This window comes from Coturnix japonica, chromosome 5 (assembly GCF_001577835.2).
Source record: "Coturnix japonica isolate 7356 chromosome 5, Coturnix japonica 2.1, whole genome shotgun sequence".
NCBI classification, from domain to species: Eukaryota; Metazoa; Chordata; class Aves; order Galliformes; family Phasianidae; genus Coturnix; species Coturnix japonica.
Genome location: NC_029520.1, coordinates 1,369,206 through 1,393,660, shown reverse-complemented (window position 1 = coordinate 1,393,660; position 24,455 = coordinate 1,369,206). Strand labels below are relative to the sequence as shown.

The window sequence follows — 24,455 nt, the reverse complement described above, 5'->3', positions numbered from 1 at the left end:
GTGATTAAAATTCTGCAGCAGCCCCTCTGCTTCCCATGATGCTGCACGTTCAGATGCATCCTGGCTGTGAGGATCGCACAGATGTATTTGAATTGTGCTTCTGGATAAACGAGCCTCTTTGTTTAAACCTTTCTTCTAGGAAGCTGCCAGGACACCAAGCGTAGAAGACTCTGTTCCTGTAGCTGTGCCAGACTTCAGTAGTGTCCTCAGTGCAGTTGGATGTACAACAGCTGTGCACTAGGTCTAAACACTCATATTGACAGTCGTAAGGCAGCTTTTGGGGGCTGCAGCTTTGACTTGGAAGCTGCTTTGTAGAGCAGTGAGGTTCAGAAGTGTCCAGCATTATAAGACAATTTGAGAACATACTGCCCCACACACACAAGAGACTGTGTAAAACTTACAGAAAAAACTCTCTGCTGGCATCAGGAAAATAATTACAACCCTTTATTATCAATAATCACCCCCATACTGGAAACTTCCAGCAGTTGAGCTGGCCTTTCTGAACAAGAACAGACCAGGCACATTCACAGCAATCATCTCCTGATCAGGTTTCATCCAAAGATTCAATGTTACCAGTCTGCAGCAGCTGGCAGTTCATGATTAAGGAAGATGGATGTGTGGAGGAGCTGTGCACATCTCACCTGACATGCTGCTGAAAACCATGGCTGGACATTGTCAAATGGTGCTTTGACAAAGCCAGAGCCATGCAAAAGTCTGCTGGGTGCTGAAATGAGATAAAGTGAGGAGGAATGACCTTCAGTGGGTGGCTACAGCAACTGTTCTGAAGTCTCAGGTAGAAAAGCCTTTGCTAAGTGTGGAAAATGCACCTTGGCAGTGGGGCTGTGCTCCTTTGGGCTTCCCTTCCTTCCTGGGTGATGGGGTCTCACTGCTTCTTCATTGCTTCAGCTGGTTGGGTTGAGCCATGCGCATTCTCTTTCTCCCCAAGTTCCAGTCCTGTGTAGATGTGCTGCTGCAGAGCTGGATGGACTCTTCCATAGCTCCCTGCCACTGTCTCTTCCTCTGCTCTTGCTGGGCATGGCAGCATCTCTTCTTCAGGGTGAACATTCCTTTCCAGCAGCAGGGAGCCAGCTGTCCTATTTGTCTTTTGCATCCAGCTAAAAATAAAGAAAACAGTGTTTGCTTGGGTGTTTCAAACCTCCCACCCCCTACCAGCTCAGTCAGTGATGCTGCTAGCACCAAAATCCCACAGCAAGGAGGGTTTTTCATGCTTCCACTTCCACTGCCTTACACGACTGGACTGGATTAAGATGACTCCTTTCTTTTTGGTCTGTGACTCCAGCTCTAGGCTACTGCCCTTCAATCTATACCTGTGTGTTGTTTCATTTGGGAATAAATAAATAAGCAGCTGAAAGCCACAGGAAGCACTGGAGTAATCAGGAATGTCACTGCTTGACGAAGCCTTAAGGCACCCATACTCAACCCTAAGCTCAGCATTTTCCATGTTTTTCCTGTTTCCTCTGAGGCCAGCAGCTCTGTCCTCCCCTTCTGCCCCCATTTAGCAATACAACAGTCTGCTCTGTGGCACTGTGCCTGCCCTCACTGTGAAATACCACTGCTGTTTGCTTTTATAACCCTCCTGCACTTTTCCCTGGTTCCTTTATCTGAATGCTGACAGTGAGCATGGCAATGCCTGCGGTGCAAGACTCCAATCCCAGCCAGCACCTGCATCCCCCTCCCAATATAACTCAAGCACCAGGAATGGAGGCCAAGAGAGGGAGATGGGGCACTGAGCTCCTTCCCACCTTTTCTTTTTCTTTCTGAATTAGTGTTTGCATCTCTTTGTTCCAATCCAGCAGTTCTACCAGCTTCTCGACCCCAGTGACCACATCCCCCAGCTGGGCTATGTCATTGTAGCGTTGCTGCCAGGCAAATGGTCCTACAAGATCTCGGTTGATGAGGACCCGGGGAACGGAGTTGCGAACAGCTCCTGCCAGGCTGGCAAAGGGCTCCACCTAAAGGAAGGCAACCCAGTGAAGCAGAGAGAAAGGTGGTCACCTCACTGCAGGGATCAATTCATTGTGTGCTAAACTTCAGGGACTCCAAACTGCTGGGTTCGTGCTTAACAAGTTCTCCCACCATGGGCTAGGCTAAGCTACCCCAGCTTTGAACTGGTCATGGATGTTTTGCTCAAGTTGCTGCACCACCTTCACCAGGAGCACACAAAGTTTTCATGCAGCCTCTGTGTGCATACACCCTATTTCCTGCCGCCTCCAATTTTACCTTGATAACCCAGTTTCTTGCCTTCCGTAACCCCTCTCTCTCCTCCAGAGCCCCTCAGGCCCTTTTTAACTTGTGAACAAGGACATCCCCCTAGTCCCAGACCTCCAGGGACGTTCCGATGACAAAGAGCAGGTCTGCCATGGGGAAGTCTGTCAAGTGCAGGAAGAAGCGCTGCGGAAGCTCCTCGCCAAAGAACACAATGTCAGGCTTGACAATTCCAGTGCAGACACGGCAGTGAGGGACCTTGTCTGCCATAACGTCTCCCTGAAGTAAAAGCACCCAATGCCAGTTGATATGGGGCAGCACATATATACACAAACAAGGTCACAACCATGTTGGACCCTCACAGTAACATCACTTCATGTCAATGTCCAGCTGCATTCACTCACCCTGAAGTCCTCTCCTGGGAACTTCCTCCGACAGACTGTGCACGTGGCAGTAGCAAAGGTGCCGTGGGCTTCCACCAGTCTATCAGGAGGGATCCCAGCAGCTGGAACACAGCAGGTGGGAGAGGATCAGCTCAGCATGAGGCGACTGAACCAGAAACTCCATCTTCAACAGGCATATTCCCAGTCCTCCTGTTCTGCTTCTCATTATCAGCTTTTTCTGAGAGCTGGAGAAAACTCACCTCGCTCCAGCCCATCAATATTCTGAGTATAGAGACGTAGAAGGAGCCCTTTGTCATGCAAGAGTCTCAGGAAATAGTGGGCGTAGTTGGGTCTATAATTGCCAGGGTAGAGCTCCTTGGCCAAAGTGAAAAATGGCTTGGGGTTGACGAAGAAATAGGCCAGTTCAAAGATGGCTTCGGGATAAGGGATGTTGTACTGCTCAAGGTTACTATAGAGGCCGCTCCCCGGGGACCTGCAGAGAGAAAAGGAAGGTGGGCAGTCAGAACACAGGGGGAAAGCGACCCACCAAGCCAGGACACAAAAGAGCAGAGAGCCACGTTCTTGGCTTAGGCTGAAGAACCTGATAGTCCCAACACTAATCAAAGATAAATAAAACAATGAAGGCAGTACCTGAAGTCTGGGATGCCGCTGGGGGTGCTAATCCCAGCACCAGCCATCACCACTACTCGACGACACTCTTTCTTCTGAATGAGCTCCGCCACATCCTGCAGGGTGAGCTTCTGCTTCCCACTGTCACCTCCCCAGCTGCCCAGTCCTAGAACAGCACTGGTGGCAGCAGACAGAGAGAAGGGCTTGGTCCCTTGTACCCTGCTTAGAACAGAGGGAAAGCACAGTCGGTTGTGTGGGGAAAGAGACTTCAGCTGAGAGAAAGCTCAACTAGGAGAAAGTTCAAGCATTAAGTCTACTCCAGAACACTGAACTGATTTTAGATCTTAATAATACCAAATCAATGTTAAAACACACCAAATTTCCCTATAAGAAAGGGAAATGCCCTGTCTATGCCCTGGGTCTCAGGAAACTTCTAACAGGGTGCTGTGGTCACTCTGGAGCAGCACTGCTTGGATTAGGACAGACATTTCACCAGTTCTCTATCTCACCCCAGGGACTCTGCCTTGGGAGAGCTCTGTGTGCAGCTGGAAAGCAAAGGAACTGCAGGTCAGCAGTGCATACAGATGGGGCTGAGAACACCCATTATCATCCCAAGGAACACTTTCTCCCCAGACAATGAGTGCTTGCAGCAGCAGGATATTGAAAGCAGTCCAGGGAAGGTGTGAGAATGTGAAGAGCCAAGAGCTGCTGGATCCTGGCAATCTGCAAACAGCAATTACTGTGTCCTAACGTGCTCAGCGTGGCTGACACTGGTACCACAAGGACGTGGTTTGGGCTGTGCCAGGTCAGATTCCCACAGAGCTCATTTCACAAGCTGGCAAACGTTAACATTTCTCTGTCCTTTGTTTCTCAGCTCCCAGCTCAGGCTCAAAGACACACAGGACTTCAGACAGGAGAGGTGCCGCTCTCCACACCAGCTCTGCATGAAACCATCCAGCCCTACCTGCATAGCCCACAGCCAGTCCTGCACTGCGGGTAGAACCGAGCCAGGCCACCACGCTCCCACAGGCTCCTCCATGCTGCAAGAAAACACAGAGTCAGCAAACAGCGAGGGATCTGTTCTCCCCTCAGCTTCCTCTAAGGGTCTACTTCCCTACCTCAGGCTCCCCCTGGGGCCTGCTTCCTTACCCCCGTTCCTCCCCATCCCCTCAGGCCCCGTTCCATCCCCTCAGGCCTCGTTCCATCCCCTCAGGCCTCGTTCCATCCCCTCAGGCCTCGTTCCATCCCCTCAGGCCTCGTTCCATCCCCTCAGGCCCCGTTCCTTCCCCACAGGCCCCGTTCCTTCTCCTCAGGCCTCGTTCCNAGGCCCCGTTCCTTCCCCACAGGCCCCGTTCCTTCTCCTCAGGCCTCGTTCCTTCCCCTCAGGCCTCGTTCCTTCCCCTCAGGCCCCGTTCCTTCTCCTCAGGCCTCGTTCCTTTCCCTCAGGCCTCGTTCCATCCCCTCAGGCCCCGTTCCTTCCCCTCAGGCTTCCTCCAGCACCCATCATGGCCCACTCCCCCCATCAAGGCCCACTGCCCCCCCTCAGCTCCTCACCCGCCACCACCCGCCGCACAGCACCGATCCCCCCGCCCCAAGGTCCCGTTGCCATAATTACGAGGGGGAGTGTGTGGGGGGGGAGGGGCCGGGCAACGCTAGGCCTTCCGGTACCCATCGTACCCCGCGGCACGCCGGAAGTGAGTGTGCATATCCGGCGGGGGCGGCCCGGTGCTCGGCGTTGCTGCCTGCTGCGGTCGCCGCCGCCATGAAGGACGTGCCGGGCTTCCTGCAGCAGAGCCAGAGCGCGGGGCCGGGGCAGGCCGCGGTGTGGCACCGCCTGGAGGAGCTCTACAATAAGAAGTGAGACATGGGGGGGGCTACGTCGGGGTCCAACCCGGGGTGATGGGCTGCAGGAGGGACTGGGGCTGTGTGGAGAGAGGGGGACTCGGCCTGCGCTGTGGTAAAGGAAGAATGGAGGTGAATGTGTGCACCGCGTGAGGAGCTGCTGCAGTCACTGCACATGGGGGTGTTGGAGAACCGTGGGGATGGGATGTGGCCATTGGGAGTGATGAGGGTGGGTTGGAGCTGGACCTGACCTCAGGTGTCTGTTCTAATCTTCATAGTCCTGTGGTTCTGTGTTTTGAAGGCTCTGGCACCAGCTGACACTGCAAGTGTTGGACTTTGTGCAGGACCCGTGCTTTGCACAAGGAGATGGACTCATCAAGGTGAGGTGCTCTGCCGTCTCTGAGCAACAGACGGGAGGTGTAGTGTGTTTTTTCTTTCCCTTTTGTAACAAGATGGCTTATTGTTGGAAGTACAGGATGGGCTGAATGCAGTATATATAGTTACAAAGCAGAGATGGTAGTTCATATATGCTCTGTCAAGGTCTTCATGAAGATAGGGGCTTACCATATCCTCCTTCATTCCCCACTTTCCCTTTGTGTCTGTTTTAAAGCTCAGTATCCCCTGAGGTAAGGGCTTCCCTAATGAAGAGCCACTAGTTTTTAGTTGTGGGATGTGTATGAGGGACTTGGAGAATGTCTTGAGTTCAGGCCTATGCCATTTGTACATTGCTAATGGAAAGCAAACACTGGGCAGGGCTGCAGAGAGGCATTGTGTTTCAGTATCTATTAGCTCATAAGGTTTGTGAATCAAACAAAACATCTGTTTTCCCTAACTGTTGATATCTCTGTACCCACAGCTTTATGAGAACTTCATCAGCGAGTTTGAACACAGGTGAGTTTATTTGCCTGGAAGTTTGTAGACAACCTATTGCTGACAAGTACCGCTCTGACAGCAAGTTCTTCATTCTAGGGTGAATCCCCTGTCCCTGGTAGAGATCATTCTTCATGTAGTCAGGCAGATGACAGGTAAGTGACCTTACCCTTTGCTTACACTGTCTTTAAGGAGTGATGCCCATGAAACTAGGTAGTAGTAACAGCTAAGTCTTCAATGCTGAGCTATTGTCTTGCTTGTGTATGAAAGAAGGAAAGCACCAATGCTAAGTGTTTGAGTAATTAGTGCTGTGTTAGAGCAGCAGTACCGTTGCTCAAATGAGAAGTCAGCTAATGAGCAGAAAGCCTGTCCTACAGGTAGTAGCACCTTTAGAAATTTGGACAGTAAGCTATAGGAGAAAGTTCTTGAATTCAGGCAAAGGATTTACTCCTAGGTTAACTGAATGGAATTGCTGAGGTCTTTTTCTTTGTTGCAGATCCCACTGTGGCCCTTACGTTTCTGGAAAAGACTCGAGAAAAGGTATTTTTGAGATCACCCTTCCTAGCTGTTCACCTACATGAGTGGTAATGTGAATTTCAGGCATCTTTTCAGCTGTTTTATGTATATCTATATATTGAGACCTAGGGTGGAGAATACCTACTCTTTAGAATGAACACCTGTGTTTTATTGCTGCAACTTATTAACAAATGAAGTATAACTGGGTTTAGGTTTCAAGAGCCTGACTGACTGGAATTGGAAACACTCAAGTCTGGGTTTCTGTAACTACAGGTAAAAAGCAGTGATGAAGCTGTCATTCTGTGTAAAACAGCCATTGGGGCACTGAAGCTGAACATTGGAGACCTGCAGGTGACAAAGGTGAGGTGGTAACTGGAGTTGGACAGTTTGGAGCTCTGTGATGCAGTTCAGTAGCAGGTGTGCCTGTATTTGTGCTTCAGTTGTGAATGAGCTGATCATAGATATGCAGCTCCTAGGACTTCCAGGTAGACCTACAGTTTACTTTATGTCTTGTAGGCCATAAAATGTAGATGTAGTGTGTTTCAGGAAGGTTCTGAGAACCATCTTCTAAAGTTTAGGGTTTTCCATGCAGTTCAGCTTGAGCCTTTTGCAAGTTCAAACATTTTGAAGCATCTTGGTATTAAGTATATTTTAAGTATATGTAGCTGGAGCTTGGGGTGGTTTCTTTTTAACTTAATCTTGTAGAGGAAGGATGCCATTACTTTAATACTGTGGTAGTGGCTTTGTCTGTGGTCTCGCCTGCTCTTACTACTGAATGGATGTTGCTTGTGGAACAGATATGATAATCCTTAATGGTAAACTAGAAGGGTAGGGGGTGGGTGTATATGAAGTGTACCTTTCTGTAACAGATAAGTTTTCCACTCTTCTAGGAGACCATTGAGGAGGTTGAGGAGATGCTGAACAATCTCCCTGGGGTGACTTCGGTTCATAGTCGCTTCTATGATCTCTCCAGCAAGTACTACCAGACGATTGGGAACCACGCCTCGTACTATAAGGATGCTCTGAGGTTTCTGGGATGCATTGATGTTAAAGATCTGCCAGGTAACTCTTCCTTTGCACAGCAAAGAGAGCCTCAGCTATCTTCTCTGTTTTATCCCTTCACTCTAAATAAATGCACTAGTTTTCTCAGCTTTGTTTTGAGTATATAGTTGGCTTAGGACCTCAACAGAAAGAGGGCAGGGAGGAGGGTAGGCAGTTAGGAAACACATGAGTAGGATTCTGCTCCTAAATGCACTGAGGTGATGGAATCAGGGGATAGTGCTACTACCAAGAGGGATAGTTTGCTCTAGTTCCTGAAATCTTCAACATAGGTTCAAAAACCAGCCTCTCTGTTTTCTTTTCCTTTTCTTTTACGCTCCTCTGCTTGTTGCAGGTTTCTGAATTTCAGGCATGGGAAAAGATAAGGAGAGGGGCTGTGGATAATCAAACACAGGCAGAGAACAAAGTGAGGGAGAGGCTGGCTAGTGGGACTTAGACTGCTGCTCCATGCAAATGTTAATTGACATTTTGGTGTTGTTTGTATGTTTTTTCTCTTTCCACAGTATCAGAGCAGCAGGAGAGAGCATTTACCCTGGGGCTGGCAGGGCTCTTAGGAGAAGGTGTTTATAACTTTGGAGAGCTGGTAAGGGATGCTACTTTCTTTCAGCTGTTGAGTACAAGGAGTTGGTATTATGCTTTTAACAATGTTTTGCATATGTCCTATAGCTCATGCACCCTGTTCTGGAGTCCCTGAGAAGCACTGATCGGCAGTGGCTGATTGATACTCTTTATGCCTTCAACAGTGGTAATGTAGAGACGTTTCAGGCTTTGAAGTCAGCATGGGGTCAGCAGGTGAGTCGATACATTGCTTAAGGCCTAGGCTTAGTATTTACAGAGGCCATCTAGGAGATCCAGTGATCTTTAAGACTTCCTGACAATTTTGGGTATAATTTTAATTACAGGATTGTAACATTCCTTTCACCTTGGTTGGTTTTGTTGTAGAATATAGGGACTGCAAAGTTAAAGCATCTCTATTAGTTGTGATCATGGTGGCACTTTGACAGCATCTGCCTCTTTGCTTCTTTGTTCTCTCCCAAGTGCTTGCAGACACCTGACATCTGTAGTATTACGGACATGACAGCAGTTTGCAGATTGACTGGTCTGCTTATGCAAGGCTGTGGCTTTTATTAGGAGGTTGCCTACCTTGTGGGGTGCTGTGTTTAACTGCAGTTCTCAGGACTTGCTTTTTGGAATCATTGCCAAGCGGCGGGTGACCTGTAATGGCCTAACTCTCATACAAGTGGATTTATGAGGCACTACCAGTGGGCCTCTGTGTGACTTACTACTGTGTATAGCATGCTCCCCCAGCAGGGAATAATAAGTAATAATGGACTTGTTGTGTTTTACCCTCTCACAGCCAGATCTGGCTGCAAACGAAGCACTTCTGCTGCAGAAGATTCAACTGTTATGTCTTATGGAGGTGAGCTGCTGAGCTGAGAGCTGTCATATGGGAACTGTGGGAAATGGAAGGGTGCTGCTGTGACTGCTTTTTGATGGGGTTAGCATCAGTCAAGTGCTGCATTCTCTGCTGAGCAGATTCATTCACTTTGAGAAAGAAACTCTGGTTGACAGCAAGTTTAACCTCTAGGTGGTGCCAAGAAGCAAATATTGCTGGGGGAAAGCCTTGTGCTGCTATTTGTGGTTTCAAGGATTCAAAGTGTTTTTCTCTGTCACTTTAAGACTTTGGTTATATTGTTAACAAATAGTGCTTATGTGTAAACCTCCATGGCTGTGGATCTGTTTCAGAGTTGCGTTATCTAAACCATAATGTGTTTGTATATTTATGCACACGTGTGTTTTCCACTTCTAGTGTTCTACTGGGAGCTGCTTTTACCACTCATAGGCATTGTCTTGTATCAGGGGTTGAGCACAGACTGACCTGCTTTGTTTGGAGATTGGTGGGGAAATCTGCTCGGAGCAGTGATGTTTGTGGAGAAGTGAGGAATGTTCTTCCTTTCTGCTGGCAGAAATAGATTTTTCTTTGAAATATTTTGATTAAATATGAGAAAAGAGTTGGTGCTGCAGGTTGAGGTCTCAGCAGGGCAGTGCAATGAAAAGCTGTGTGTGCTGCAGAGGGGAGGAAAAAAGCCAAAACACAAATTTTGGGGCCTTATTTTTTGTTTTCTTTTCTTGAACTCAGATGACTTTCACCCGCCCAGCCAATCACAGACAGCTCACTTTTGAGGAGATTGCTAAGAGTGCCAAAGTCACCGTCAACGAGGTGAGTTCAGCATGAAATTAGCACCTCCAGGTTCTCCATTGCTGCCTTTTAAATGTTGACAGGCTATGATGAGGTTTCCCCAGGCCTTCTTCCACCTAGGCTGAACAAAAATCCCAGCTTCTTCATATGTCAGGTTCTCTGCCTCCTCGTTTTGGTGGCTCAGGTGCAGGACTTTCACGCTTGTTGTCACTGAGCTAAGATCTGTGTAGTATGATCTATAGGGACCTGTCTTCGTGGTGGCTTTTATTCCAGAATCTCTACCTCTCCTACCGCTTAGGAGTCATCAGCTAGTTTACAGCCTTGCTAGTGCTAAAGAGTATTAATTAGTATTGGACTCAGTGTCAGCTCACGGGGAACTCTGCTTATAATCAGCTGCCTGCTCAACTCTGAGACATTAATCACACCTTTGAACTTGCATGAAGAACCTGCTAAAACTCTCATCCTGTGGTCTCTCTGTTTCCTGTAACCAGCTCGTTCAGCAAGTATGTGGTATAAAGTTCTTGTTGAATATCTTGCTAAAAGCAAGATGCAGCTCCTCACCCACCGTGTGAATTATTTAAAGGAGGATGAGTAGATGCTGCAGGACTTGACCTTTAATTTTTTTGCTTTAAAAAGACAGAACATTCACAGCCTCGATTCATTTAAAGGTCTCTGGGGAAATGGGTTGATCCCTTGTTTTCTTCATTTATTTTCTATTTTCTCTCTTCTTTTTCTTTTAAGGTGGAACTGCTGGTGATGAAGGCTCTGTCAGTAGGCTTGGTAAAGGGCAGTATTGATGAGGTGGATAAGAGGGTGCACATGACATGGGTGCAGCCACGTGTGTTGGATTTACAACAGGTAACGACCAGCTGGAATGACTGTGGCAGTCTTGTGCCTTAGTTGACATGGAAGCTGATGAACTGCTAAAGGTCACTGAGAATTGATCTTTATTGCTTCTCGAAAGCATGCAGGGAACCCAGAAGTATATCAGCTTTTCCTTCACTGTTTACATTGCCTTTAGCTCTTTCCTTGAGCATATGATGCATCTCTATCTGTTTTGCAGTAATTGCTTATAAATCTGTTAGAATCATAGAATCACCAAGGTTGGCAAAGACCTAAAAGATCATCCGGTCCAACCGTTTACCTATTACTACTAGCTCCCACTAAGCCATTAGGAGATAGGCTGAGTTTCTCAAGTTCACCTTCATAACCAATGCTCTGAAAGCTGGAGATCTCAAGCATTTTGCTCTGTATGGGTTTGTTGTGATGGGAACAGTCAAGTGACTGCGGGTTTGTCTTGCAGATCAAAGGGATGAAAGATCGCCTGGAGTTCTGGTGCACAGATGTGAGAAGCATGGAGATGTTGGTGGAGCACCAAGCCCATGACATCCTCACATAGAGGACCTTGCACTATCCTGGGAGAGGAATTTCTACTGCTACTGATGCTAGCAGCACTCAGACCACTGACTCTGTACTGAATTATATTGAAGGGGGGTGGGTGGGCAGAGGGGAGAACAGCTTTACGACGCGTGTTCGGACGAGTAAGTGGCCTTTTGCTGTGTAACCCTTTGGTGCTTGGAGTCAAGATTTCCCTATGCGCTAACATTAGTGGCACTGGCCATGGGAGCTCCCATCCTGCTCTTGAACAAAGAGGTCAGAGGCTCCGTGGTGGCTGATTTATCTGTCCTGCTGTCACAGAACCGTGGGAGGATGTGATACTTGTTGCATGTTACAGGAGCGGAGGCTATTTGCCTGCTAAGGGGGTAGCAGAAGCTCCTCTATAAAATGTGCTAGAGAGGTGCCTGAGTAATGTGGTATTACTTAGTGGTGTTGGCCTTAGGAGGGCATGACCTTCCCTGGTACCCTCTCCCTCCCTGCCCTGCAGCAGCCTGAAGGCAGCTTTACCGAAATCATTTCTACTGCCCTCTTTCTCCACAGTCCCTCCTCTTCATTTGCAGTAGAGGGAGTGTTTACTCCATCAAAGGGTTTTTTCCAGGATTACCATTCAGTGGATTTGGTTTTATATACTTCTGGGGGTGGTTGTCTTTTACGAACACTTTGTGCTAAAGTGAATTGCAGCAGTATTGCTGGAATAAACTTCTCTGCCTTCCCTTTTCTGTAGTTCTCTAGTGCCTTCTTTTGCAGTTGGGCCCCTGCTTTGCTTAAAAACATGTTTCCTTTAGAGTTTTATAGTTAAAAAACCCCAAACAACAGCGCAGCCTTTTACCCAGAGCAGCACAGATTGAATTATTGTGCCACTCACCAGCAGGGTAAGCGTCTAATTCACTTCCTATGTAGAACCTGAGTATGTATGTTCTTTATTTCCAAGTTTTTTTTCTATCTGGGAAGCTGTGTGATGCCTTTTCCCAAGGAAGTATCAGAACGTGGCTGATGCTGATGCTGCACTGCTGTGCAGGTACTTTAAGATATCTTGGACAAGGAAGAATTAAGCTCTGGGGAAAAAACCAACAGCGAAACCTAAAGAGTTGAATCCTATATCTGGTTGCACCCCACCCTTCTCCCTCTGATTGCTTTTGTTCCAAATTTCCTCTTGTTTCGGAGTGACTCAGTTCTGAACGCCTGCCCTTTCCTTCCCCGCTCCATTGGCTGTTACATTTTGCTCTGCCTTCATTAGCTCAGCTGTCAGATTGTGTGGCACCAGACAAAGAGAACAAACTCATTCTCCTGCGATGGAGCACGTGGTCCAAGAAAAACCAGCAGAGCCAGATCTTTCACACCAACATGAGTTTAATGAACGTGCTCAGAGGGTGAAGATCTGTGCTATCAGTTCTGCTCTCAGTCTGCTCTGCTCTTGTAGTGCTCCACGTGGGCCAGGACCCAGGCTGCAGGTCCCAGCAAGCATGTGAACATCACAGTCATTGCGATGGCTTGTTCCTGCCAGCAGGAAAGGGAAAAATTAGTGAAGAGACTGTATATGTGGGGTCTAATGCAACCTGTTGTGCTTCTTCTTGCTCTTTCTGGGCTCAGCTGAATGCCCCTTTGGGATGTAGGATGAAGTTTGGGTAAGCCCTGCAGCTCCCCCCAGCAGCAGCTCATACTGGCTGCTCTCTGAGTAGATTCCTATTGCTCTGTCTTCCTCAGTCATACATTGGCTGGGGAATCGGAGCGACTGGTGGCTGTCAGTCAGTGGGACCCAGGCCTGAGCTCACAGCATTGCTGAAGCAGCTGCGCCTGACTTTCAGATGACTTTGAGAAGAGAAGAGCGGCCTCTACCATTCCTGGCACACCAGGGTAGCGCTTACCCCCTTGTACTGTCCCTTTTGTTTCTTATACACCTAAAAGAAGAGATCAAGCTTGGGGAGCAGCTCTCTCTCCTGAGGGTGGCAGACCTTGGGAGTGCAAATGGGGTAAACTCAAGGGGTCCCAAGCCCTTGAGGACAGTTGCTGTGGGAGTGAGTGCCCCCTGGATTTGGGGGGGGGGGGATAATGGCATGGGATTGCCCTATACTGGTAGGGGACCACTGCCACCTTCTTTCAGGCTGCTCAATAGGAGGATCCGCTTTGGCTGTGACTCTGAAAGTTCCTTCCTACCTCCCCCCAAACACACAAACCTTGCTTTATATTCCCAAGAGAAATGCTGACCCGTGACCCCAGCTCCCTCCCTCTCCCCCCATCCCCTTGTTGTCCCCCACCAGCTACTTACAGCAGGAGAAACGGGGTGCTCAGGTGGTTTGGAGGTGACCCCAGCCCGGGGGACTCTCTGTGCCCTTAGCAGTGCAGCCAGCAGCCGGGAGCTCCTCTGGAAGCCCTGCATGTTGCTGACGCACTGAGTGCCTTCTTGCTGGGCTGCAGCTGCGTGCCCTGTTGCTGTCACCCCTGGGCACGGGGCCCAGGGCTCTCCTGAGAGCTGCAGCAGCCTATAAATGTCAGGGCTCTCCTAAAGGGCTCTGTTTTCATCCTTTCCCTGGAATGCTTTTTCCTCTTTCCTCCACCTCCAGGGGGAAGAAATAGGGCAGCACAGAGAGGTCTCTGGATGGAGAACAAACCTATTTTGGAGGGTGGGTTTCTTTAACCATCACTTCCATACCTGCTAAGCCACAATGTGGTATTGTCAGTCCTGCCACTTGTGTACCATCAAAGCTGCCAGCTGAAGCTTTTCTGCCTGCCCTGACCCTGTAGCAGAAGGGTTTGGAAGGCTCCAGCCTGGTTCTTGTCCCCATGGTGTGCAGAGGGAAATGTCATGTCCTTTCCCCTTTAACATGTCCCTGCTTTGCTGAATAACTTGGCTTTGTTCTCTCCTTATAAACAGCTCCATAGAAGGGCTGCCAGCAGTCACAGAGCTGGGAGTGCTGCTTTGTTCTCTGTGATCCTCTTCACAAGTCCCAAAACACTGTGGTGCAGATGGGGTTGGGGTCAGGAGCTGCACCAAGGGTTTGCTTCCCGAACACCAATGGCAGCTTTGAGGCAGGTATTGGCTTTCAGTGGATTTGCAGCCCTTAGAACAGCTGTGCAGTATTGACTCCATTGGCACAGGATTGATCATCCTCTTGGAGCAGCAGCCCAGAGGCAGGGGGTTGCTAAGGAGAGGTCCAGCATCTGGCTGTTGTGCTCTCTGCATCTCCCTTCATCCATGAGGAACCGACCTTAGATCTTTCTGCTCCATGAGTTTTGTTTGTCCCTGTGTGTGCCACATGGGCTGTGCTCTCCATCCCCTTGTTTGATGGAGGGGTGGGGGGGTCACAGTGCAGTCAGAGACAAAGTGTGGTTCTCGTCATTGATTGCTGACATAGATGATCCCTCAGGGTGTGTAACGCCGAGGCTCTCTGCCAGGAGCACAACGATAGCAGCATTTCCTGGATAGCTTTGTGCCTAACCACTTATCTCTTTCGGTTCCTCCTCGCTCAGCTCACAGCCCAGTGCTGAGCACAGCTCCTCTAAGCAAACACCCGACTTCCAGGACCAAGTTTGTTTGGTTTAACCAGTAAGGAAGGGGAGGATTATATTAAAAAAAAAAAAAGTAATTTCCTTCCTTCTCTGTGCTGAACAACTTCCGCTGTTCCCCTGCACAGGGCCCCACTGCAGCGGCTTTCACCTGGAACGCAAGGCAAGGCTGGAGATGGCTGATAGCAAGGAGGACCCTGCTGTGTTCACCTCCACTTGTTTGCCCTCAGACCCACGGCTCCTTGCTACAGTGACCAATGCTTACCTGGGCACACGTGTGTACCGTGACATCCTCCATGTCAATGGGGTGTACAATGGGGCGGCAGGGGATACACACCGTGCTGACATCCCCAGCCCGCTCCACGTGAGGATGATAGTGCCTGATGGTGGGGATATGCCTGTTGAGACCTTCACCTTGAACACACGGACAGGTAAAGGGCAATGTGTGAGCATTATGTTAGGTGAACTACGTGACATCTTTCTAACAGGGCTAGAAACTGATACAGCACTGCTGTCAGATTAAGGGTGGTAACAGTATTGCCCAGTCAAGACTTATATTTGGATCCAAACCTGGGAAAGGCAGTTCCATTGCCAATAGCAACTGGTGGAAATGGGAGGCTAAGGCAGAACATCAGGGTCCAATAGTTAAGAAGGCTCTTGCTGCACTTACAGGAACCTTCAGTCATAAGCTTCAGTCACCCAGTTACACAGCCACGCACCAGATCTATGCTCACCATTCCCTCGTCCACCTGATGGCCTTCAGCATCACCATCCGACGATCAGCTGGCACCAGCCAGCCCATCACTGTGCAGCTCCACGCTCCTTTTGTGCCAAAGAGCCAGGACTTGGACCTGCAGCAAGGACCAGACTTCCATGGAGCACAGTGAGTGTGGGCTGTGGGCACAAGAGCTTAGCTCTGAGCAAGTCCTTCCTAGGCTATAGCATGCTGCTTTGCTCTCAGATGGAAGACAGATTGGATATATACAGTTAGAACTAGACTGAAATGGTAAGAGTCAGGCTGAACGGGACCCTGGGCAGCCTGAGCCGGTGGGGGGCACCCAGCTCATAGCAGGTTTGGGACTGTGGGGGCTTTGAAGTCATTTCTACTCTAACCATCCTGTGTGCATGGTACCATCTGCTTTGCTCTCCCCCATTTCTTGCCATCTCCTGCAGCTACATCTATGGGCAAACACTGGTTCCTGAGGTGGAGGGGGGACCCCAGCCCACCGTGCACATGCTGTGGACTCCTGTGCCTCAAGCTGTCACCTTGCATGAGGAGGAGCAGGAGCAATGCTGGGAGTTCCTGACTGCTGTGGCTGAGAGCGAGGAGGAGGCCAAGAGGAGCTACACTGAAGGGCTGGCACATGTGGCTGCTGGCTCCCTGCATTCCTCCCATACCCATGCCTGGGCTGCTCTGTGGAGAGGATGCTGTGTGGACCTGGAAGGTCCAATGCCTTTGAGACAGGCTGTCTATGGGTGTCTCTATTACCTGCTGAGTGCCATCCCACCCCAAGATACGTCGGGATTCCGCTTCCACGGCATCAGCCCTGGTGGTTTGTCCAATGGCACACAGGGAGAGGACTACTGGGGACATGTCTTCTGGGATCAGGTGGGTCGAGGCAATGCTGGTGTTTGCCTGGGGGCTGAAACCCTTGATCCCTTTGTGGACCTAAAATTTGAAGCACAGATTGGGTTGCTCACACAAGAGACGGCAATGCAAAGGGATCTTCAGCAACTAGTTTACAGCAAGATCATCAAGTTTTAGCTTCTTTAAATGAATCGACACCCTCCCACCTCCTCCTGGTGGCAGCACCGAGCCCTGCTGTGCCTGAACTACTGCAAGAGCAGAAAGACTTGTTCTGCTATGGGAACGCTCTGCTTTTCAGGTTAAGTTTGGTGTGTACTCAATAAACAAGTTGGTCTGGGTGGGTTTTCCCCAACAAGAGGTTTGGGTTTGCTCTCATTGCAGACACACCAAATGAGTACACACAGTTCTGCAGCTGAATATGTCATATGTGATGTGAGCAGGAAGGACAGCTGGATGGTGTTGAGACTCCTACCTAGTCTGGCCTTTCAATAGGGAAAGACTTTACAGTCCTGTAGGCCTTGTTGGCTTTCTTCCTGGCAAGGTGTGATTTTTGAACCATCAGATCCTTCAGCCAGTGCCTCATGCATTAGACCCATCTGACAGCATCTTTAAGTAGTGGCACAGTCATGGTCATAGCATTCAGCACTGGGGGTGGGCTTGATCATTTGGCTAATCTACCAACCCATCTTACCACTTTGCTTTGCCTGCATGTTTCCAGGACACCTGGATGTTCCCAAACATCCTGCTGTTTTACCCCAAAGCTGCCCGAGCCATCTTGGAGTACCGGATTGGCACGTTGGAAGGAGCTCTACTCAATGCGCAGGAGCAAGGCTACAAGGTAGGGATGGAAATATGGGGCTGAATGGGATAGCCAGGCTTTCCTTGAGCCAGGGGTTGTGAGCTGGGTTTTGCCTGCAGGTTGTAGACTAGGATGATTGCTTCAAGACATACTCAGTTATTCCATGGATGTCTTCTCCCAACAGGGTGCCAAGTTCCCATGGGAGAGCGCAGCTACCGGCCGGGAGGTCTGTCCTGAGGAGATTTATGGAGCCCAAGAGATTCACATCACTGGGGATGTTCTGATGGCCTTTGAGCAGTATTATTATACCACGCAGGTAGAGAGAGTGTCTGTCACAGTTTAGACCCAGTTGAATCTCCCTTCTGCTCCCTGCCTTTGTCTCCTTCCAGGACCACAAGCTGTTCAGGATGGATGGAGGCTGGGAGCTGGTGAGAGCCGTGGCTCAGTACTGGTGCAGCAGGATGGTGTGGAGCGAGGTGGAGCAATGTTACCACATCCGAGGTACTTCTGAATGGAAGGACCTGAGCTTGGAGCTAAGGAAAGGCACACAGTTATTGACTTAAAAGTTGCACTTCCTGAAGTGAGGGAGATGCCCTCAGGATGAGCTATTTGCTGCCTAATGGTCTGCCCTTTCTCAGGATCTGAGTCAGACCTCATGTATCAATAATACCAACACTATTCCCACCACACGAGTCAACATGGGCAGGCATCAATACAATGGGGGTGTTCCTGTTCTCGTGCCACTTCCCTGAGACACACCTTGGGTGTGCTGCAGAGTGAAGTGTCCCCTTCCTCTTCCCCTCCTCCAGGTGTCATGCCTCCAGATGAGTATCACCACCAGGTTGATAACTCTGCTTACACCAACGCCGTGGCACAGCGGAGGTAATGTGTGTGCTTTATTGAGGCTCAGGCCCATCTCGCTTCTCATCTGCCTAGCAGGAGGAGGAGATATCAAGCACCTTCCTTCTCTCTCCGTACCTCTGTCCAAGCTGGTTTCCTTTGTCTTCCTCTGCATCAGCAAAAAGAAGTAGGTGTTCCCATGCTGACGTATCTGATGCCTCAGGTGTCTACGTTAGACAGAGAGGAACTCCCCTTCTCAGCAGCGCTTATCTCCCTGCAGCGTGTGGCGTGTCTAAATAATTAGTCATTTGAAAAGTCCAAGTCCCAGCAATGAAAGTCATTAGACTCTGATCTCGTGTTCTTTCTAGGAATCTTCCTCTTTGCAATGTTCAAACTTATCTTCCCTTCTTCTTCCTCTCTCTATCCAAGGGGTCCCAGCCACCCAGCTGTGACATGAAGCACTGTTCCTCACTTCTTTTCAGCTTGAATTTTGCAGCCAGCATTGCTCGGGACTTCTTGATCCCTGTGCCAGAGGAGTGGGTGGAATGTGCAAAGAAACTCAAAGTGCCCTTTGATGCAGAGCGGAAATATCACCCTGAGTATGATGGTTACAGCCCAGGTGAGCAGAGGGACTGAGCAGCTCAGAAGTCTGCTTCTTTCTTTTTAAGCCTGGAAGAGAGGAACAAAGGGCTGAAACAAAACCCTCAAGCATTGGCTCTCTCAGAGCAGCATTTGTATTGCCAGTACAGAGAACCTGATTTGCAGAGTGTTATTTTCTGCCTTTTGGTGGATCCTTTCTCAATGTAAGACTCATCTAATTGAGAATTTGGGGTACAAAGAGGATAGGAAGAGGCACTGAGAGATTGAGATGCTGGGCTGCAGACATGGTGGCTACGAACCCATTGCTGACAGTGAAGTTTATCTTTCCAAGGTCAAGTGCTGAGTGTTGAATGTTCTGTAACCTCTCTTTACTCGAAGTCTGATACAAGAGGAAGAGCACACCCATCTTATTGCCCCTTTTCTCTGTCATTTGCCTTTAGAATGGCAGTGCTGAGCTGTCCTCCTGCTCTTCAGAAGGAAATTTCACCACTTTCCCACTGTGGACTAGACTTTATTGGCCTCAGTTTACGATTCTGTGTCAGATCCGTTCCCTGTATGAGTTAATTATCTATAGCAGGTATGTGGTGTGGATGAGTTTCGATCCCTTCTCCCAGGTGAGCCTGTGAAACAAGCTGACGTTGTCTTGCTGGGCTTCCCTCTGATGCACCCGATGCACCCTGAGGTGCGAAGGAATGACCTGATGATGTATGAGCCGGCCACCGAGCTGAGTGGGCCAGCCATGACTTGGGTAGGGGGAACTCACCCACAACGTGGTCCTTTCTATCTGAGCCATTCGATGTCAGTAGGCACTGAACCCACTCTGCTCCCTCCTGCAGAGCATGTTTGCAGTGGGCTGGCTGGAGCTGAAGGAGATGGAGAGAGCACAGGGCCAACTGAACAAGTGTTTCAACAACATCACCGAGCCCTTCAAGGTCTGTTGCTTCCCTATGGCCAGTGCCTCTTGGTTCTGTCTTGTCTGCTCCCCAGCAGGCCCTGTCTCACTGAGAGCACTTGTGGCCCCTTGGTTATTGGGATATTGTACTGTGTTAGGTGGTTGCTCACTCCATCTCCTCTCTGGATGCTTTCAAAAAGCACAACTGCTGACATCTGTCTTTTTGTTTCCTCTTCTCCCTGGAACAGATCTGGGTGGAGAACTTGGATGGGTCAGGAGCCGTGAACTTCTTGACAGGGATGGGTGGATTCTTGCAGGTTATCCTCTTTGGTTACACAGGGTTCAGGTGAGACCCGTGTACTGGGGTTGGCCACAGGTGTTCCTTTTTCATGGTGACACCCAGCACTTATGGATGTCCCCGAGGGGACAATTTGTGATGCAGCTGAAGCAGCGGGAAAACAGGGAAGATTATTTGCTGTTCTCATGCCAAAAAGGCCAAAAATAAGATCTGTACAAGAGGGAAAATGTCCTGCTGAGCCCCAGGAGCTGTGCGAGCAGGAAGCTCAGATAATTTCAGGCCTGTGCCTCAGCTCTGGAGCAGCTGGGTGGTTTCAGCCCTGAAGTTGTAGCCACTGGAGGGTATTCTTAGAGTTTAATTGAGGATGGGTCAGACTGAAGAGCCTTCTGGTTGCCAGCAAAGCCTCCTCGCCCTAACGATGTGTTTTTACGCTGTGCCACTAGCTGAAAGCCTCAATCTCAGCTTAAGCACAGCTCCCTGTCTTTAGAAGGAGCTGTGTGCATCCCTGTGCACAGCCCATGGGGCAGGGACTGGGAGAAAGGATTCCTCTTTGCTACTTAAAGCTCTTCAGCCCAACCATCACATAGCTGAGAGCAGATGTTTGCTGTTAGCTTTGCTGCTTTGCTTGTTCTTGGTTTGGTTGGGTCTTGCTGAAGCCGAGCGTGCATCCCAAACCCCCCAGCTGCAAACACTGTGCTGCTTTCCTTAGCTATTTGGGTGTTCTTTTGCTCAGTGTTAGTACATGGACCAGAGCCCACACTTGCTCTTTGTACGGCTGCATTTCAGTGGTGATTGCAGCCAGCTCTGCCGCCCACTGCTTGTTCTTGCACTCCTTCCCCTCCCCATCCCAGAGCAGGGCATTCCTGACACTCTGCCCGCAGAGCTGCTGCTGAGGCATCACCAGAAGGTAAAAAAAAACCATGATTGATTTTGTGTGTGTGTGGTTTTGTGTTGTTTTAAATCCAACCTCAAGACTCTAAATTGAGGAACAGAAACACCTTTGGGCACTGGGCTGGGGAGTGACAACCCGAGTAGCCTTTTAACAGATGCTTGAAGATGTGAACACCTCATCCCTGTGGCCTTGGGCACCCTGATCTTGTGCCACATTTAATCAATGGCAATCCTGCCAGCAGCAGGGGGGTTGGAACTAGAGGGCCCTTCCAACCCAGCCATTCCATGGTTCTATAACCTTTAAGGTCCCTTCTAACCCAACCACTCCACGGTTTTATGATTTTTAAGGTCCCTTCTAACCCAACCATTCCATGGTTCTATGATCTTTAAGGTCCCTTCCAACCCAACCACTCAGTGTTTCTTTGATCTTTAACCCTTCCAACCCCACCATTCTATGGTTCTGTGATGAGTAAAGGTGTGTTTGGGATTTGCCTGGATGTCTTTAGGATACACCTAGGACTTTTTCTGCCTAGGGGTGATGTGAAAGGGCCCTGGAATACTTCAGGGCGTGCTTACTCCATTAAGCTGTTAGCAAGCAAAGCTGACTTACCCTGTCTTTCCAGGATCACAAAGACCAGCCTCCGCTTTGACCCTGCATTTCCCAGTGATGTCAGGAAGCTGGAAGTCACTGGTGTCTCCTACTTGGGCAGCAAGCTGAAGTTCAGTATTACCAAGGAGGAGATGAGGATTGGAGTGACTAAGTGTCCCCTTCACCCTGCCTTGGAGGTGGTGCTGGAGGAGTCTGGGCGGCGCTTTCCTCTTCATGAAGGTGCGACCTCTACCAGGGTTAACTCTATGCACTGACCTTGAGGTTATCAAACAGCACTTCCTGCTTTGCAGCTATTTAGGAAGTCTTTGCTTGGGCATGTTTGCTAAAAACTAAGTTAATACAAAGAGAAGCCATTCCTGTGTCTCACATGTGTTGTTTTGGTTCCAGGGCAGAGCATCTCCTTCCCCACAGCAGCTGGATGCATCCAGAGGGCACCCACTGAAGGACTTTGAACCTCAAGGGTTTGTTTGCATGATGGGCATCAAACTCACCTGTACTGATGAGTGGACATCCTGCACCATCCCCTTAATGGATATGAGATGCTGAAGCTGCTGAGGGAATTATCTGCTCTGTTAATTGTGACTGTGAGCATTGCTTCTGCTGCAGAACTTGCAGCACTGGGAAGTGGGAGGAGCACAAACAAAGCCAAGTGCCTGAAAATGATTAATGTAGACATGTTTCCTAAACATCCTCCGTTTGTTTATTCTTGAAAGATCTCAATTTCTACAGCAGCCTCCAGATGCAAAGAGCTGCGTTCAGCCCTGGATGCCCTGCTCCACTCCTCCTGCTCTCAGGTTTTATAGGGCTTTGGAGGCAGTGTGGACAACAGCAAGGCTGAAGTTGGGTGTTATTCTGGCCCTGTGGGTTCAGGGCTGCATTCCCCAGCCGCACACATTGCTTCAAGCAAGGGGAAGGAAGGGTGCTCCCTGCTCTGCTCTCTAAGCCAATTCCAGGAGTTTATAAAAAGCCCTGTGGCTGCTCAGCATGTGGGATCGCTTAGGGGAGGCGACATGGCTGGTCCTCTGCCTTGTAATTAGAGCTGGCTCTTCATCAGACCCTCATCAGTGGCTGTGGGGTGGGACGAACGCTCTCCTCTGTCCCCTTGCCCTGTGATAAGTGTCCTATGGGCTGCTCATGGGGGGAGTGGGAGATAAAGCGCTGCTTGTGGTCCCCTATGGCATCCATTCCATGTGGATGGCTGCTTTTGCCATTAGAGCAGTACTGCAAAGCACTGGGGAGATCCAAGCTGAGGCCGTGCTTGAAAGATGAGGATATTTTCTGACTTTTTGTGAGCTATGGGGAAGTTTCATCTGGAGTTAAGTGTGATGTACTGCGGGATGCAGTATTGCTCCCGGCTCACAGTCACCACAGGCAGATCCCCTCTGTCCTTGCCCAGGGGCATAATGGGGGCTTGTGCTGTGCTGTAATGAGTTGGTGGGTCTCAGCTCCACCTGGGTGAGGTCTGCTTGGCCCAATTGTCGCCTTCCTGAGCCAAGAAGTTTCTCCCCTCCCTATTGTTTCAGGCTGGCACACCCTAAAGCAATGTGGATTAAGGCTCTTAGTTGTGACCCGGGACACTCCAAGTGTACAGAACACATTTGGTTATAATAGATGATCTTGCTGGTCTTACCGACTTTAATAGTTTTGTGATTTTAAGGGTTATATCACATGTTAGCACTGTTCACACACACACACACACACACACACACAGTGGATTTGAGATGGGTGAAACGATTTAATGACTTAAATATAAAGCACCAAGGAAGAGGTTTAAAAAAACAATACACCACCACCAAATAACCACAACAAATAACATTGCTGCCCCAAGAGCCACAGGGCTGGGCACAGCAGGGCTGGACCAGCAGGGCTGCAAAGGAGCTTTTGCCACCCTTTTGCCCGCTGCTCACTTGTCCTCATCATCGCTGGCACCAAACTGGGAGCTGAAGAAGCCCACGGAGTCCTGGGCGAGCTTGGAGAGGTGGAGGACACCGGTGACCACCAGAGCAACGAGCAGGATTGGCAGCAGCACGCTGCCAGCTGTGGCCAGTGCATTGTAGCAGCGGGCTTTGGAGCTGAAGTTCTTAGCGGCTTCCACATCCCCTGCAACCTTCCGGTCCCGTGCCTGCAAGAGTTGAGATTGGGAGCAGCGGTGGTTCCCCATGGGCACCCTTATGCATCCTCCCAGTTTCCTCCAGCCTGTCCTGTGGGTTGGGGTTGGATTTGGGTATCATAGGGGTTTTTCCTAACCTTAATGCTTCTATAACCCTGAACTCCCCAGCTTGGGGCCCAGCCGTGTCTTACCTTGACAGAGAAGGCGAGAGCCACGAAACCAAGGCAGCAGAAGTTCATGTAGATGGTGTTGAAGATGGACCAGATGAGGTGGTCACGGAGTGGTGCAGAGGTGACGGTGGTGGGAGATGAGACCCGCTTGTGGGATGTCATGGGCAGATAGTCCTCCCGTGGGTAGGATGTGTCCATGGCCACAGAGAGGGGCACCCCGCAGCTCTCCGGCTCCACCAGCCTGGCTGCAGGAGTGGGGCTGAGCAGACCCTTTTATATCGTCCTTGTCTCCAGCCCAGCCTCAGCTCCTCTATATATAAACCAGAGAAATTACAGCCCTTGCCAAACTGTGGTTATCAGAAATGCTTGGCTGGAAGCTGGGAGAAACAAAGTTGGTTTTGGGAGCCTGCCTTCCTTCTGTGCTGGGGCATGGGTGGCTCCAGCCCTGCTGTGGGACAGAGTGGGGACCGAGTGGCCATCACTCCTAAGGACGTGACACAAAGCAGTTCATGGCAGCAGTGCCTCCACCAAACCCTTCAGGTCATGTTGGCTGGGAAATCCCTCACCTAGAAGTGGGAACAAAGCATTGAACTTGGCTGGAGCTTCCCCTGTGCAAAACTTGCTGTCATTGAGGATGTGTTTATGTCATCATGCGCTGCTCAGAGCAATAAGGTGAGATCGCTGTTGCTGCACTGCCTGCAGTAATGAAGCCAAGTGCTAGGAAAAGCTCCACATTTCTTATTCTCCCAGTCTCAAAAGAATGGAATAAATGGGAATTTAATGCTAAAATGCCAAAGAGCTGCTTCTAGTAAAGCCCTTTACACTTCCCTGGAAGGAAATGGGGGCTTTGCAGGAAGATGGGGGTGCTTATGGCCAGAAAAGCATGGAAATTTGCTGTTTCCTCCTTCTGCTGTGCTGGAATCTTTAGGACAAAATAGGACTTGTGCTGGAAATGCCTGGCAAGGCAGTGGGGGTGGAGGAGGATGCCATGAAGGTGCTCTGGGTCACTCTCCTCCATCCATGCTGTGA

At 49.7% G+C, this 24,455-nt stretch overlaps 4 protein-coding genes and 1 long non-coding RNA gene across 11 annotated transcripts; 2 read left to right on the top strand and 3 right to left on the bottom strand.

The window, feature by feature from the left end:
• Nucleotides 1-421: 421 nt before the first annotated feature.
• On the bottom strand, nucleotides 422-4,897 carry SIRT3 (sirtuin 3). 7 transcript variants are annotated; one of them, XM_015863369.2, is made up of 8 exons: nucleotides 4,794-4,897; nucleotides 4,204-4,279; nucleotides 3,261-3,461; nucleotides 2,870-3,102; nucleotides 2,631-2,731; nucleotides 2,344-2,505; nucleotides 1,764-1,973; nucleotides 422-1,115 (listed from the first exon to the last, which is right to left on the bottom strand). In XM_015863369.2, the coding sequence occupies exons 1-8, from the start codon at nucleotides 4,846-4,848 to the stop codon at nucleotides 1,095-1,097; spliced, it is 1,059 nt and encodes a 352-aa protein (XP_015718855.2). In that variant the 5' UTR covers nucleotides 4,849-4,897; the 3' UTR covers nucleotides 422-1,094. The 7 variants fall into 7 exon arrangements, 6 of the variants coding, with proteins under 6 accessions (XP_015718855.2, XP_015718856.2, XP_032301056.1 ...); XM_015863370.2 differs by having other exon boundaries at nucleotides 3,261-3,458; XM_032445165.1 differs by having other exon boundaries at nucleotides 4,855-4,872.
• Nucleotides 4,898-4,929: 32 nt separating this feature from the next.
• Nucleotides 4,930-11,847, top strand: PSMD13 (proteasome 26S subunit, non-ATPase 13). Its single transcript, XM_015863368.2, has 13 exons — nucleotides 4,930-5,096; nucleotides 5,383-5,461; nucleotides 5,938-5,972; nucleotides 6,051-6,106; nucleotides 6,448-6,491; nucleotides 6,741-6,827; nucleotides 7,358-7,529; nucleotides 8,030-8,109; nucleotides 8,193-8,318; nucleotides 8,884-8,946; nucleotides 9,667-9,747; nucleotides 10,468-10,584; nucleotides 11,030-11,847. Exons 1-13 carry the CDS (start codon nucleotides 5,002-5,004, stop codon nucleotides 11,123-11,125), a joined length of 1,131 nt encoding a protein of 376 aa, XP_015718854.1. The 5' UTR covers nucleotides 4,930-5,001; the 3' UTR covers nucleotides 11,126-11,847.
• A 609-nt stretch (nucleotides 11,848-12,456) lies between these two features.
• On the bottom strand, nucleotides 12,457-13,565 carry LOC107314290. The gene is made up of 2 exons (XR_001555323.2): nucleotides 13,391-13,565; nucleotides 12,457-12,621 (listed from the first exon to the last, which is right to left on the bottom strand). It is a non-coding gene; the product is annotated as an uncharacterized LOC107314290 (long non-coding RNA).
• Nucleotides 13,566-14,713: 1,148 nt separating this feature from the next.
• Nucleotides 14,714-21,834, top strand: PGGHG (protein-glucosylgalactosylhydroxylysine glucosidase). Its single transcript, XM_015863358.2, has 13 exons — nucleotides 14,714-15,059; nucleotides 15,301-15,511; nucleotides 15,802-16,237; nucleotides 16,935-17,054; nucleotides 17,200-17,331; nucleotides 17,405-17,516; nucleotides 17,825-17,897; nucleotides 18,338-18,474; nucleotides 19,070-19,203; nucleotides 19,292-19,387; nucleotides 19,596-19,693; nucleotides 21,160-21,365; nucleotides 21,534-21,834. The coding sequence occupies exons 1-13, from the start codon at nucleotides 14,804-14,806 to the stop codon at nucleotides 21,596-21,598; spliced, it is 2,076 nt and encodes a 691-aa protein (XP_015718844.1). The 5' UTR covers nucleotides 14,714-14,803; the 3' UTR covers nucleotides 21,599-21,834.
• Nucleotides 21,835-22,861: 1,027 nt separating this feature from the next.
• LOC107314286 (interferon-induced transmembrane protein 5-like) lies at nucleotides 22,862-24,347 on the bottom strand. The gene is made up of 2 exons (XM_015863376.2): nucleotides 23,448-24,347; nucleotides 22,862-23,268 (listed from the first exon to the last, which is right to left on the bottom strand). Exons 1-2 carry the CDS (start codon nucleotides 23,622-23,624, stop codon nucleotides 23,050-23,052), a joined length of 396 nt encoding a protein of 131 aa, XP_015718862.1. The 5' UTR covers nucleotides 23,625-24,347; the 3' UTR covers nucleotides 22,862-23,049.
• Between the last annotated feature and the right edge of the window lie 108 nt (nucleotides 24,348-24,455).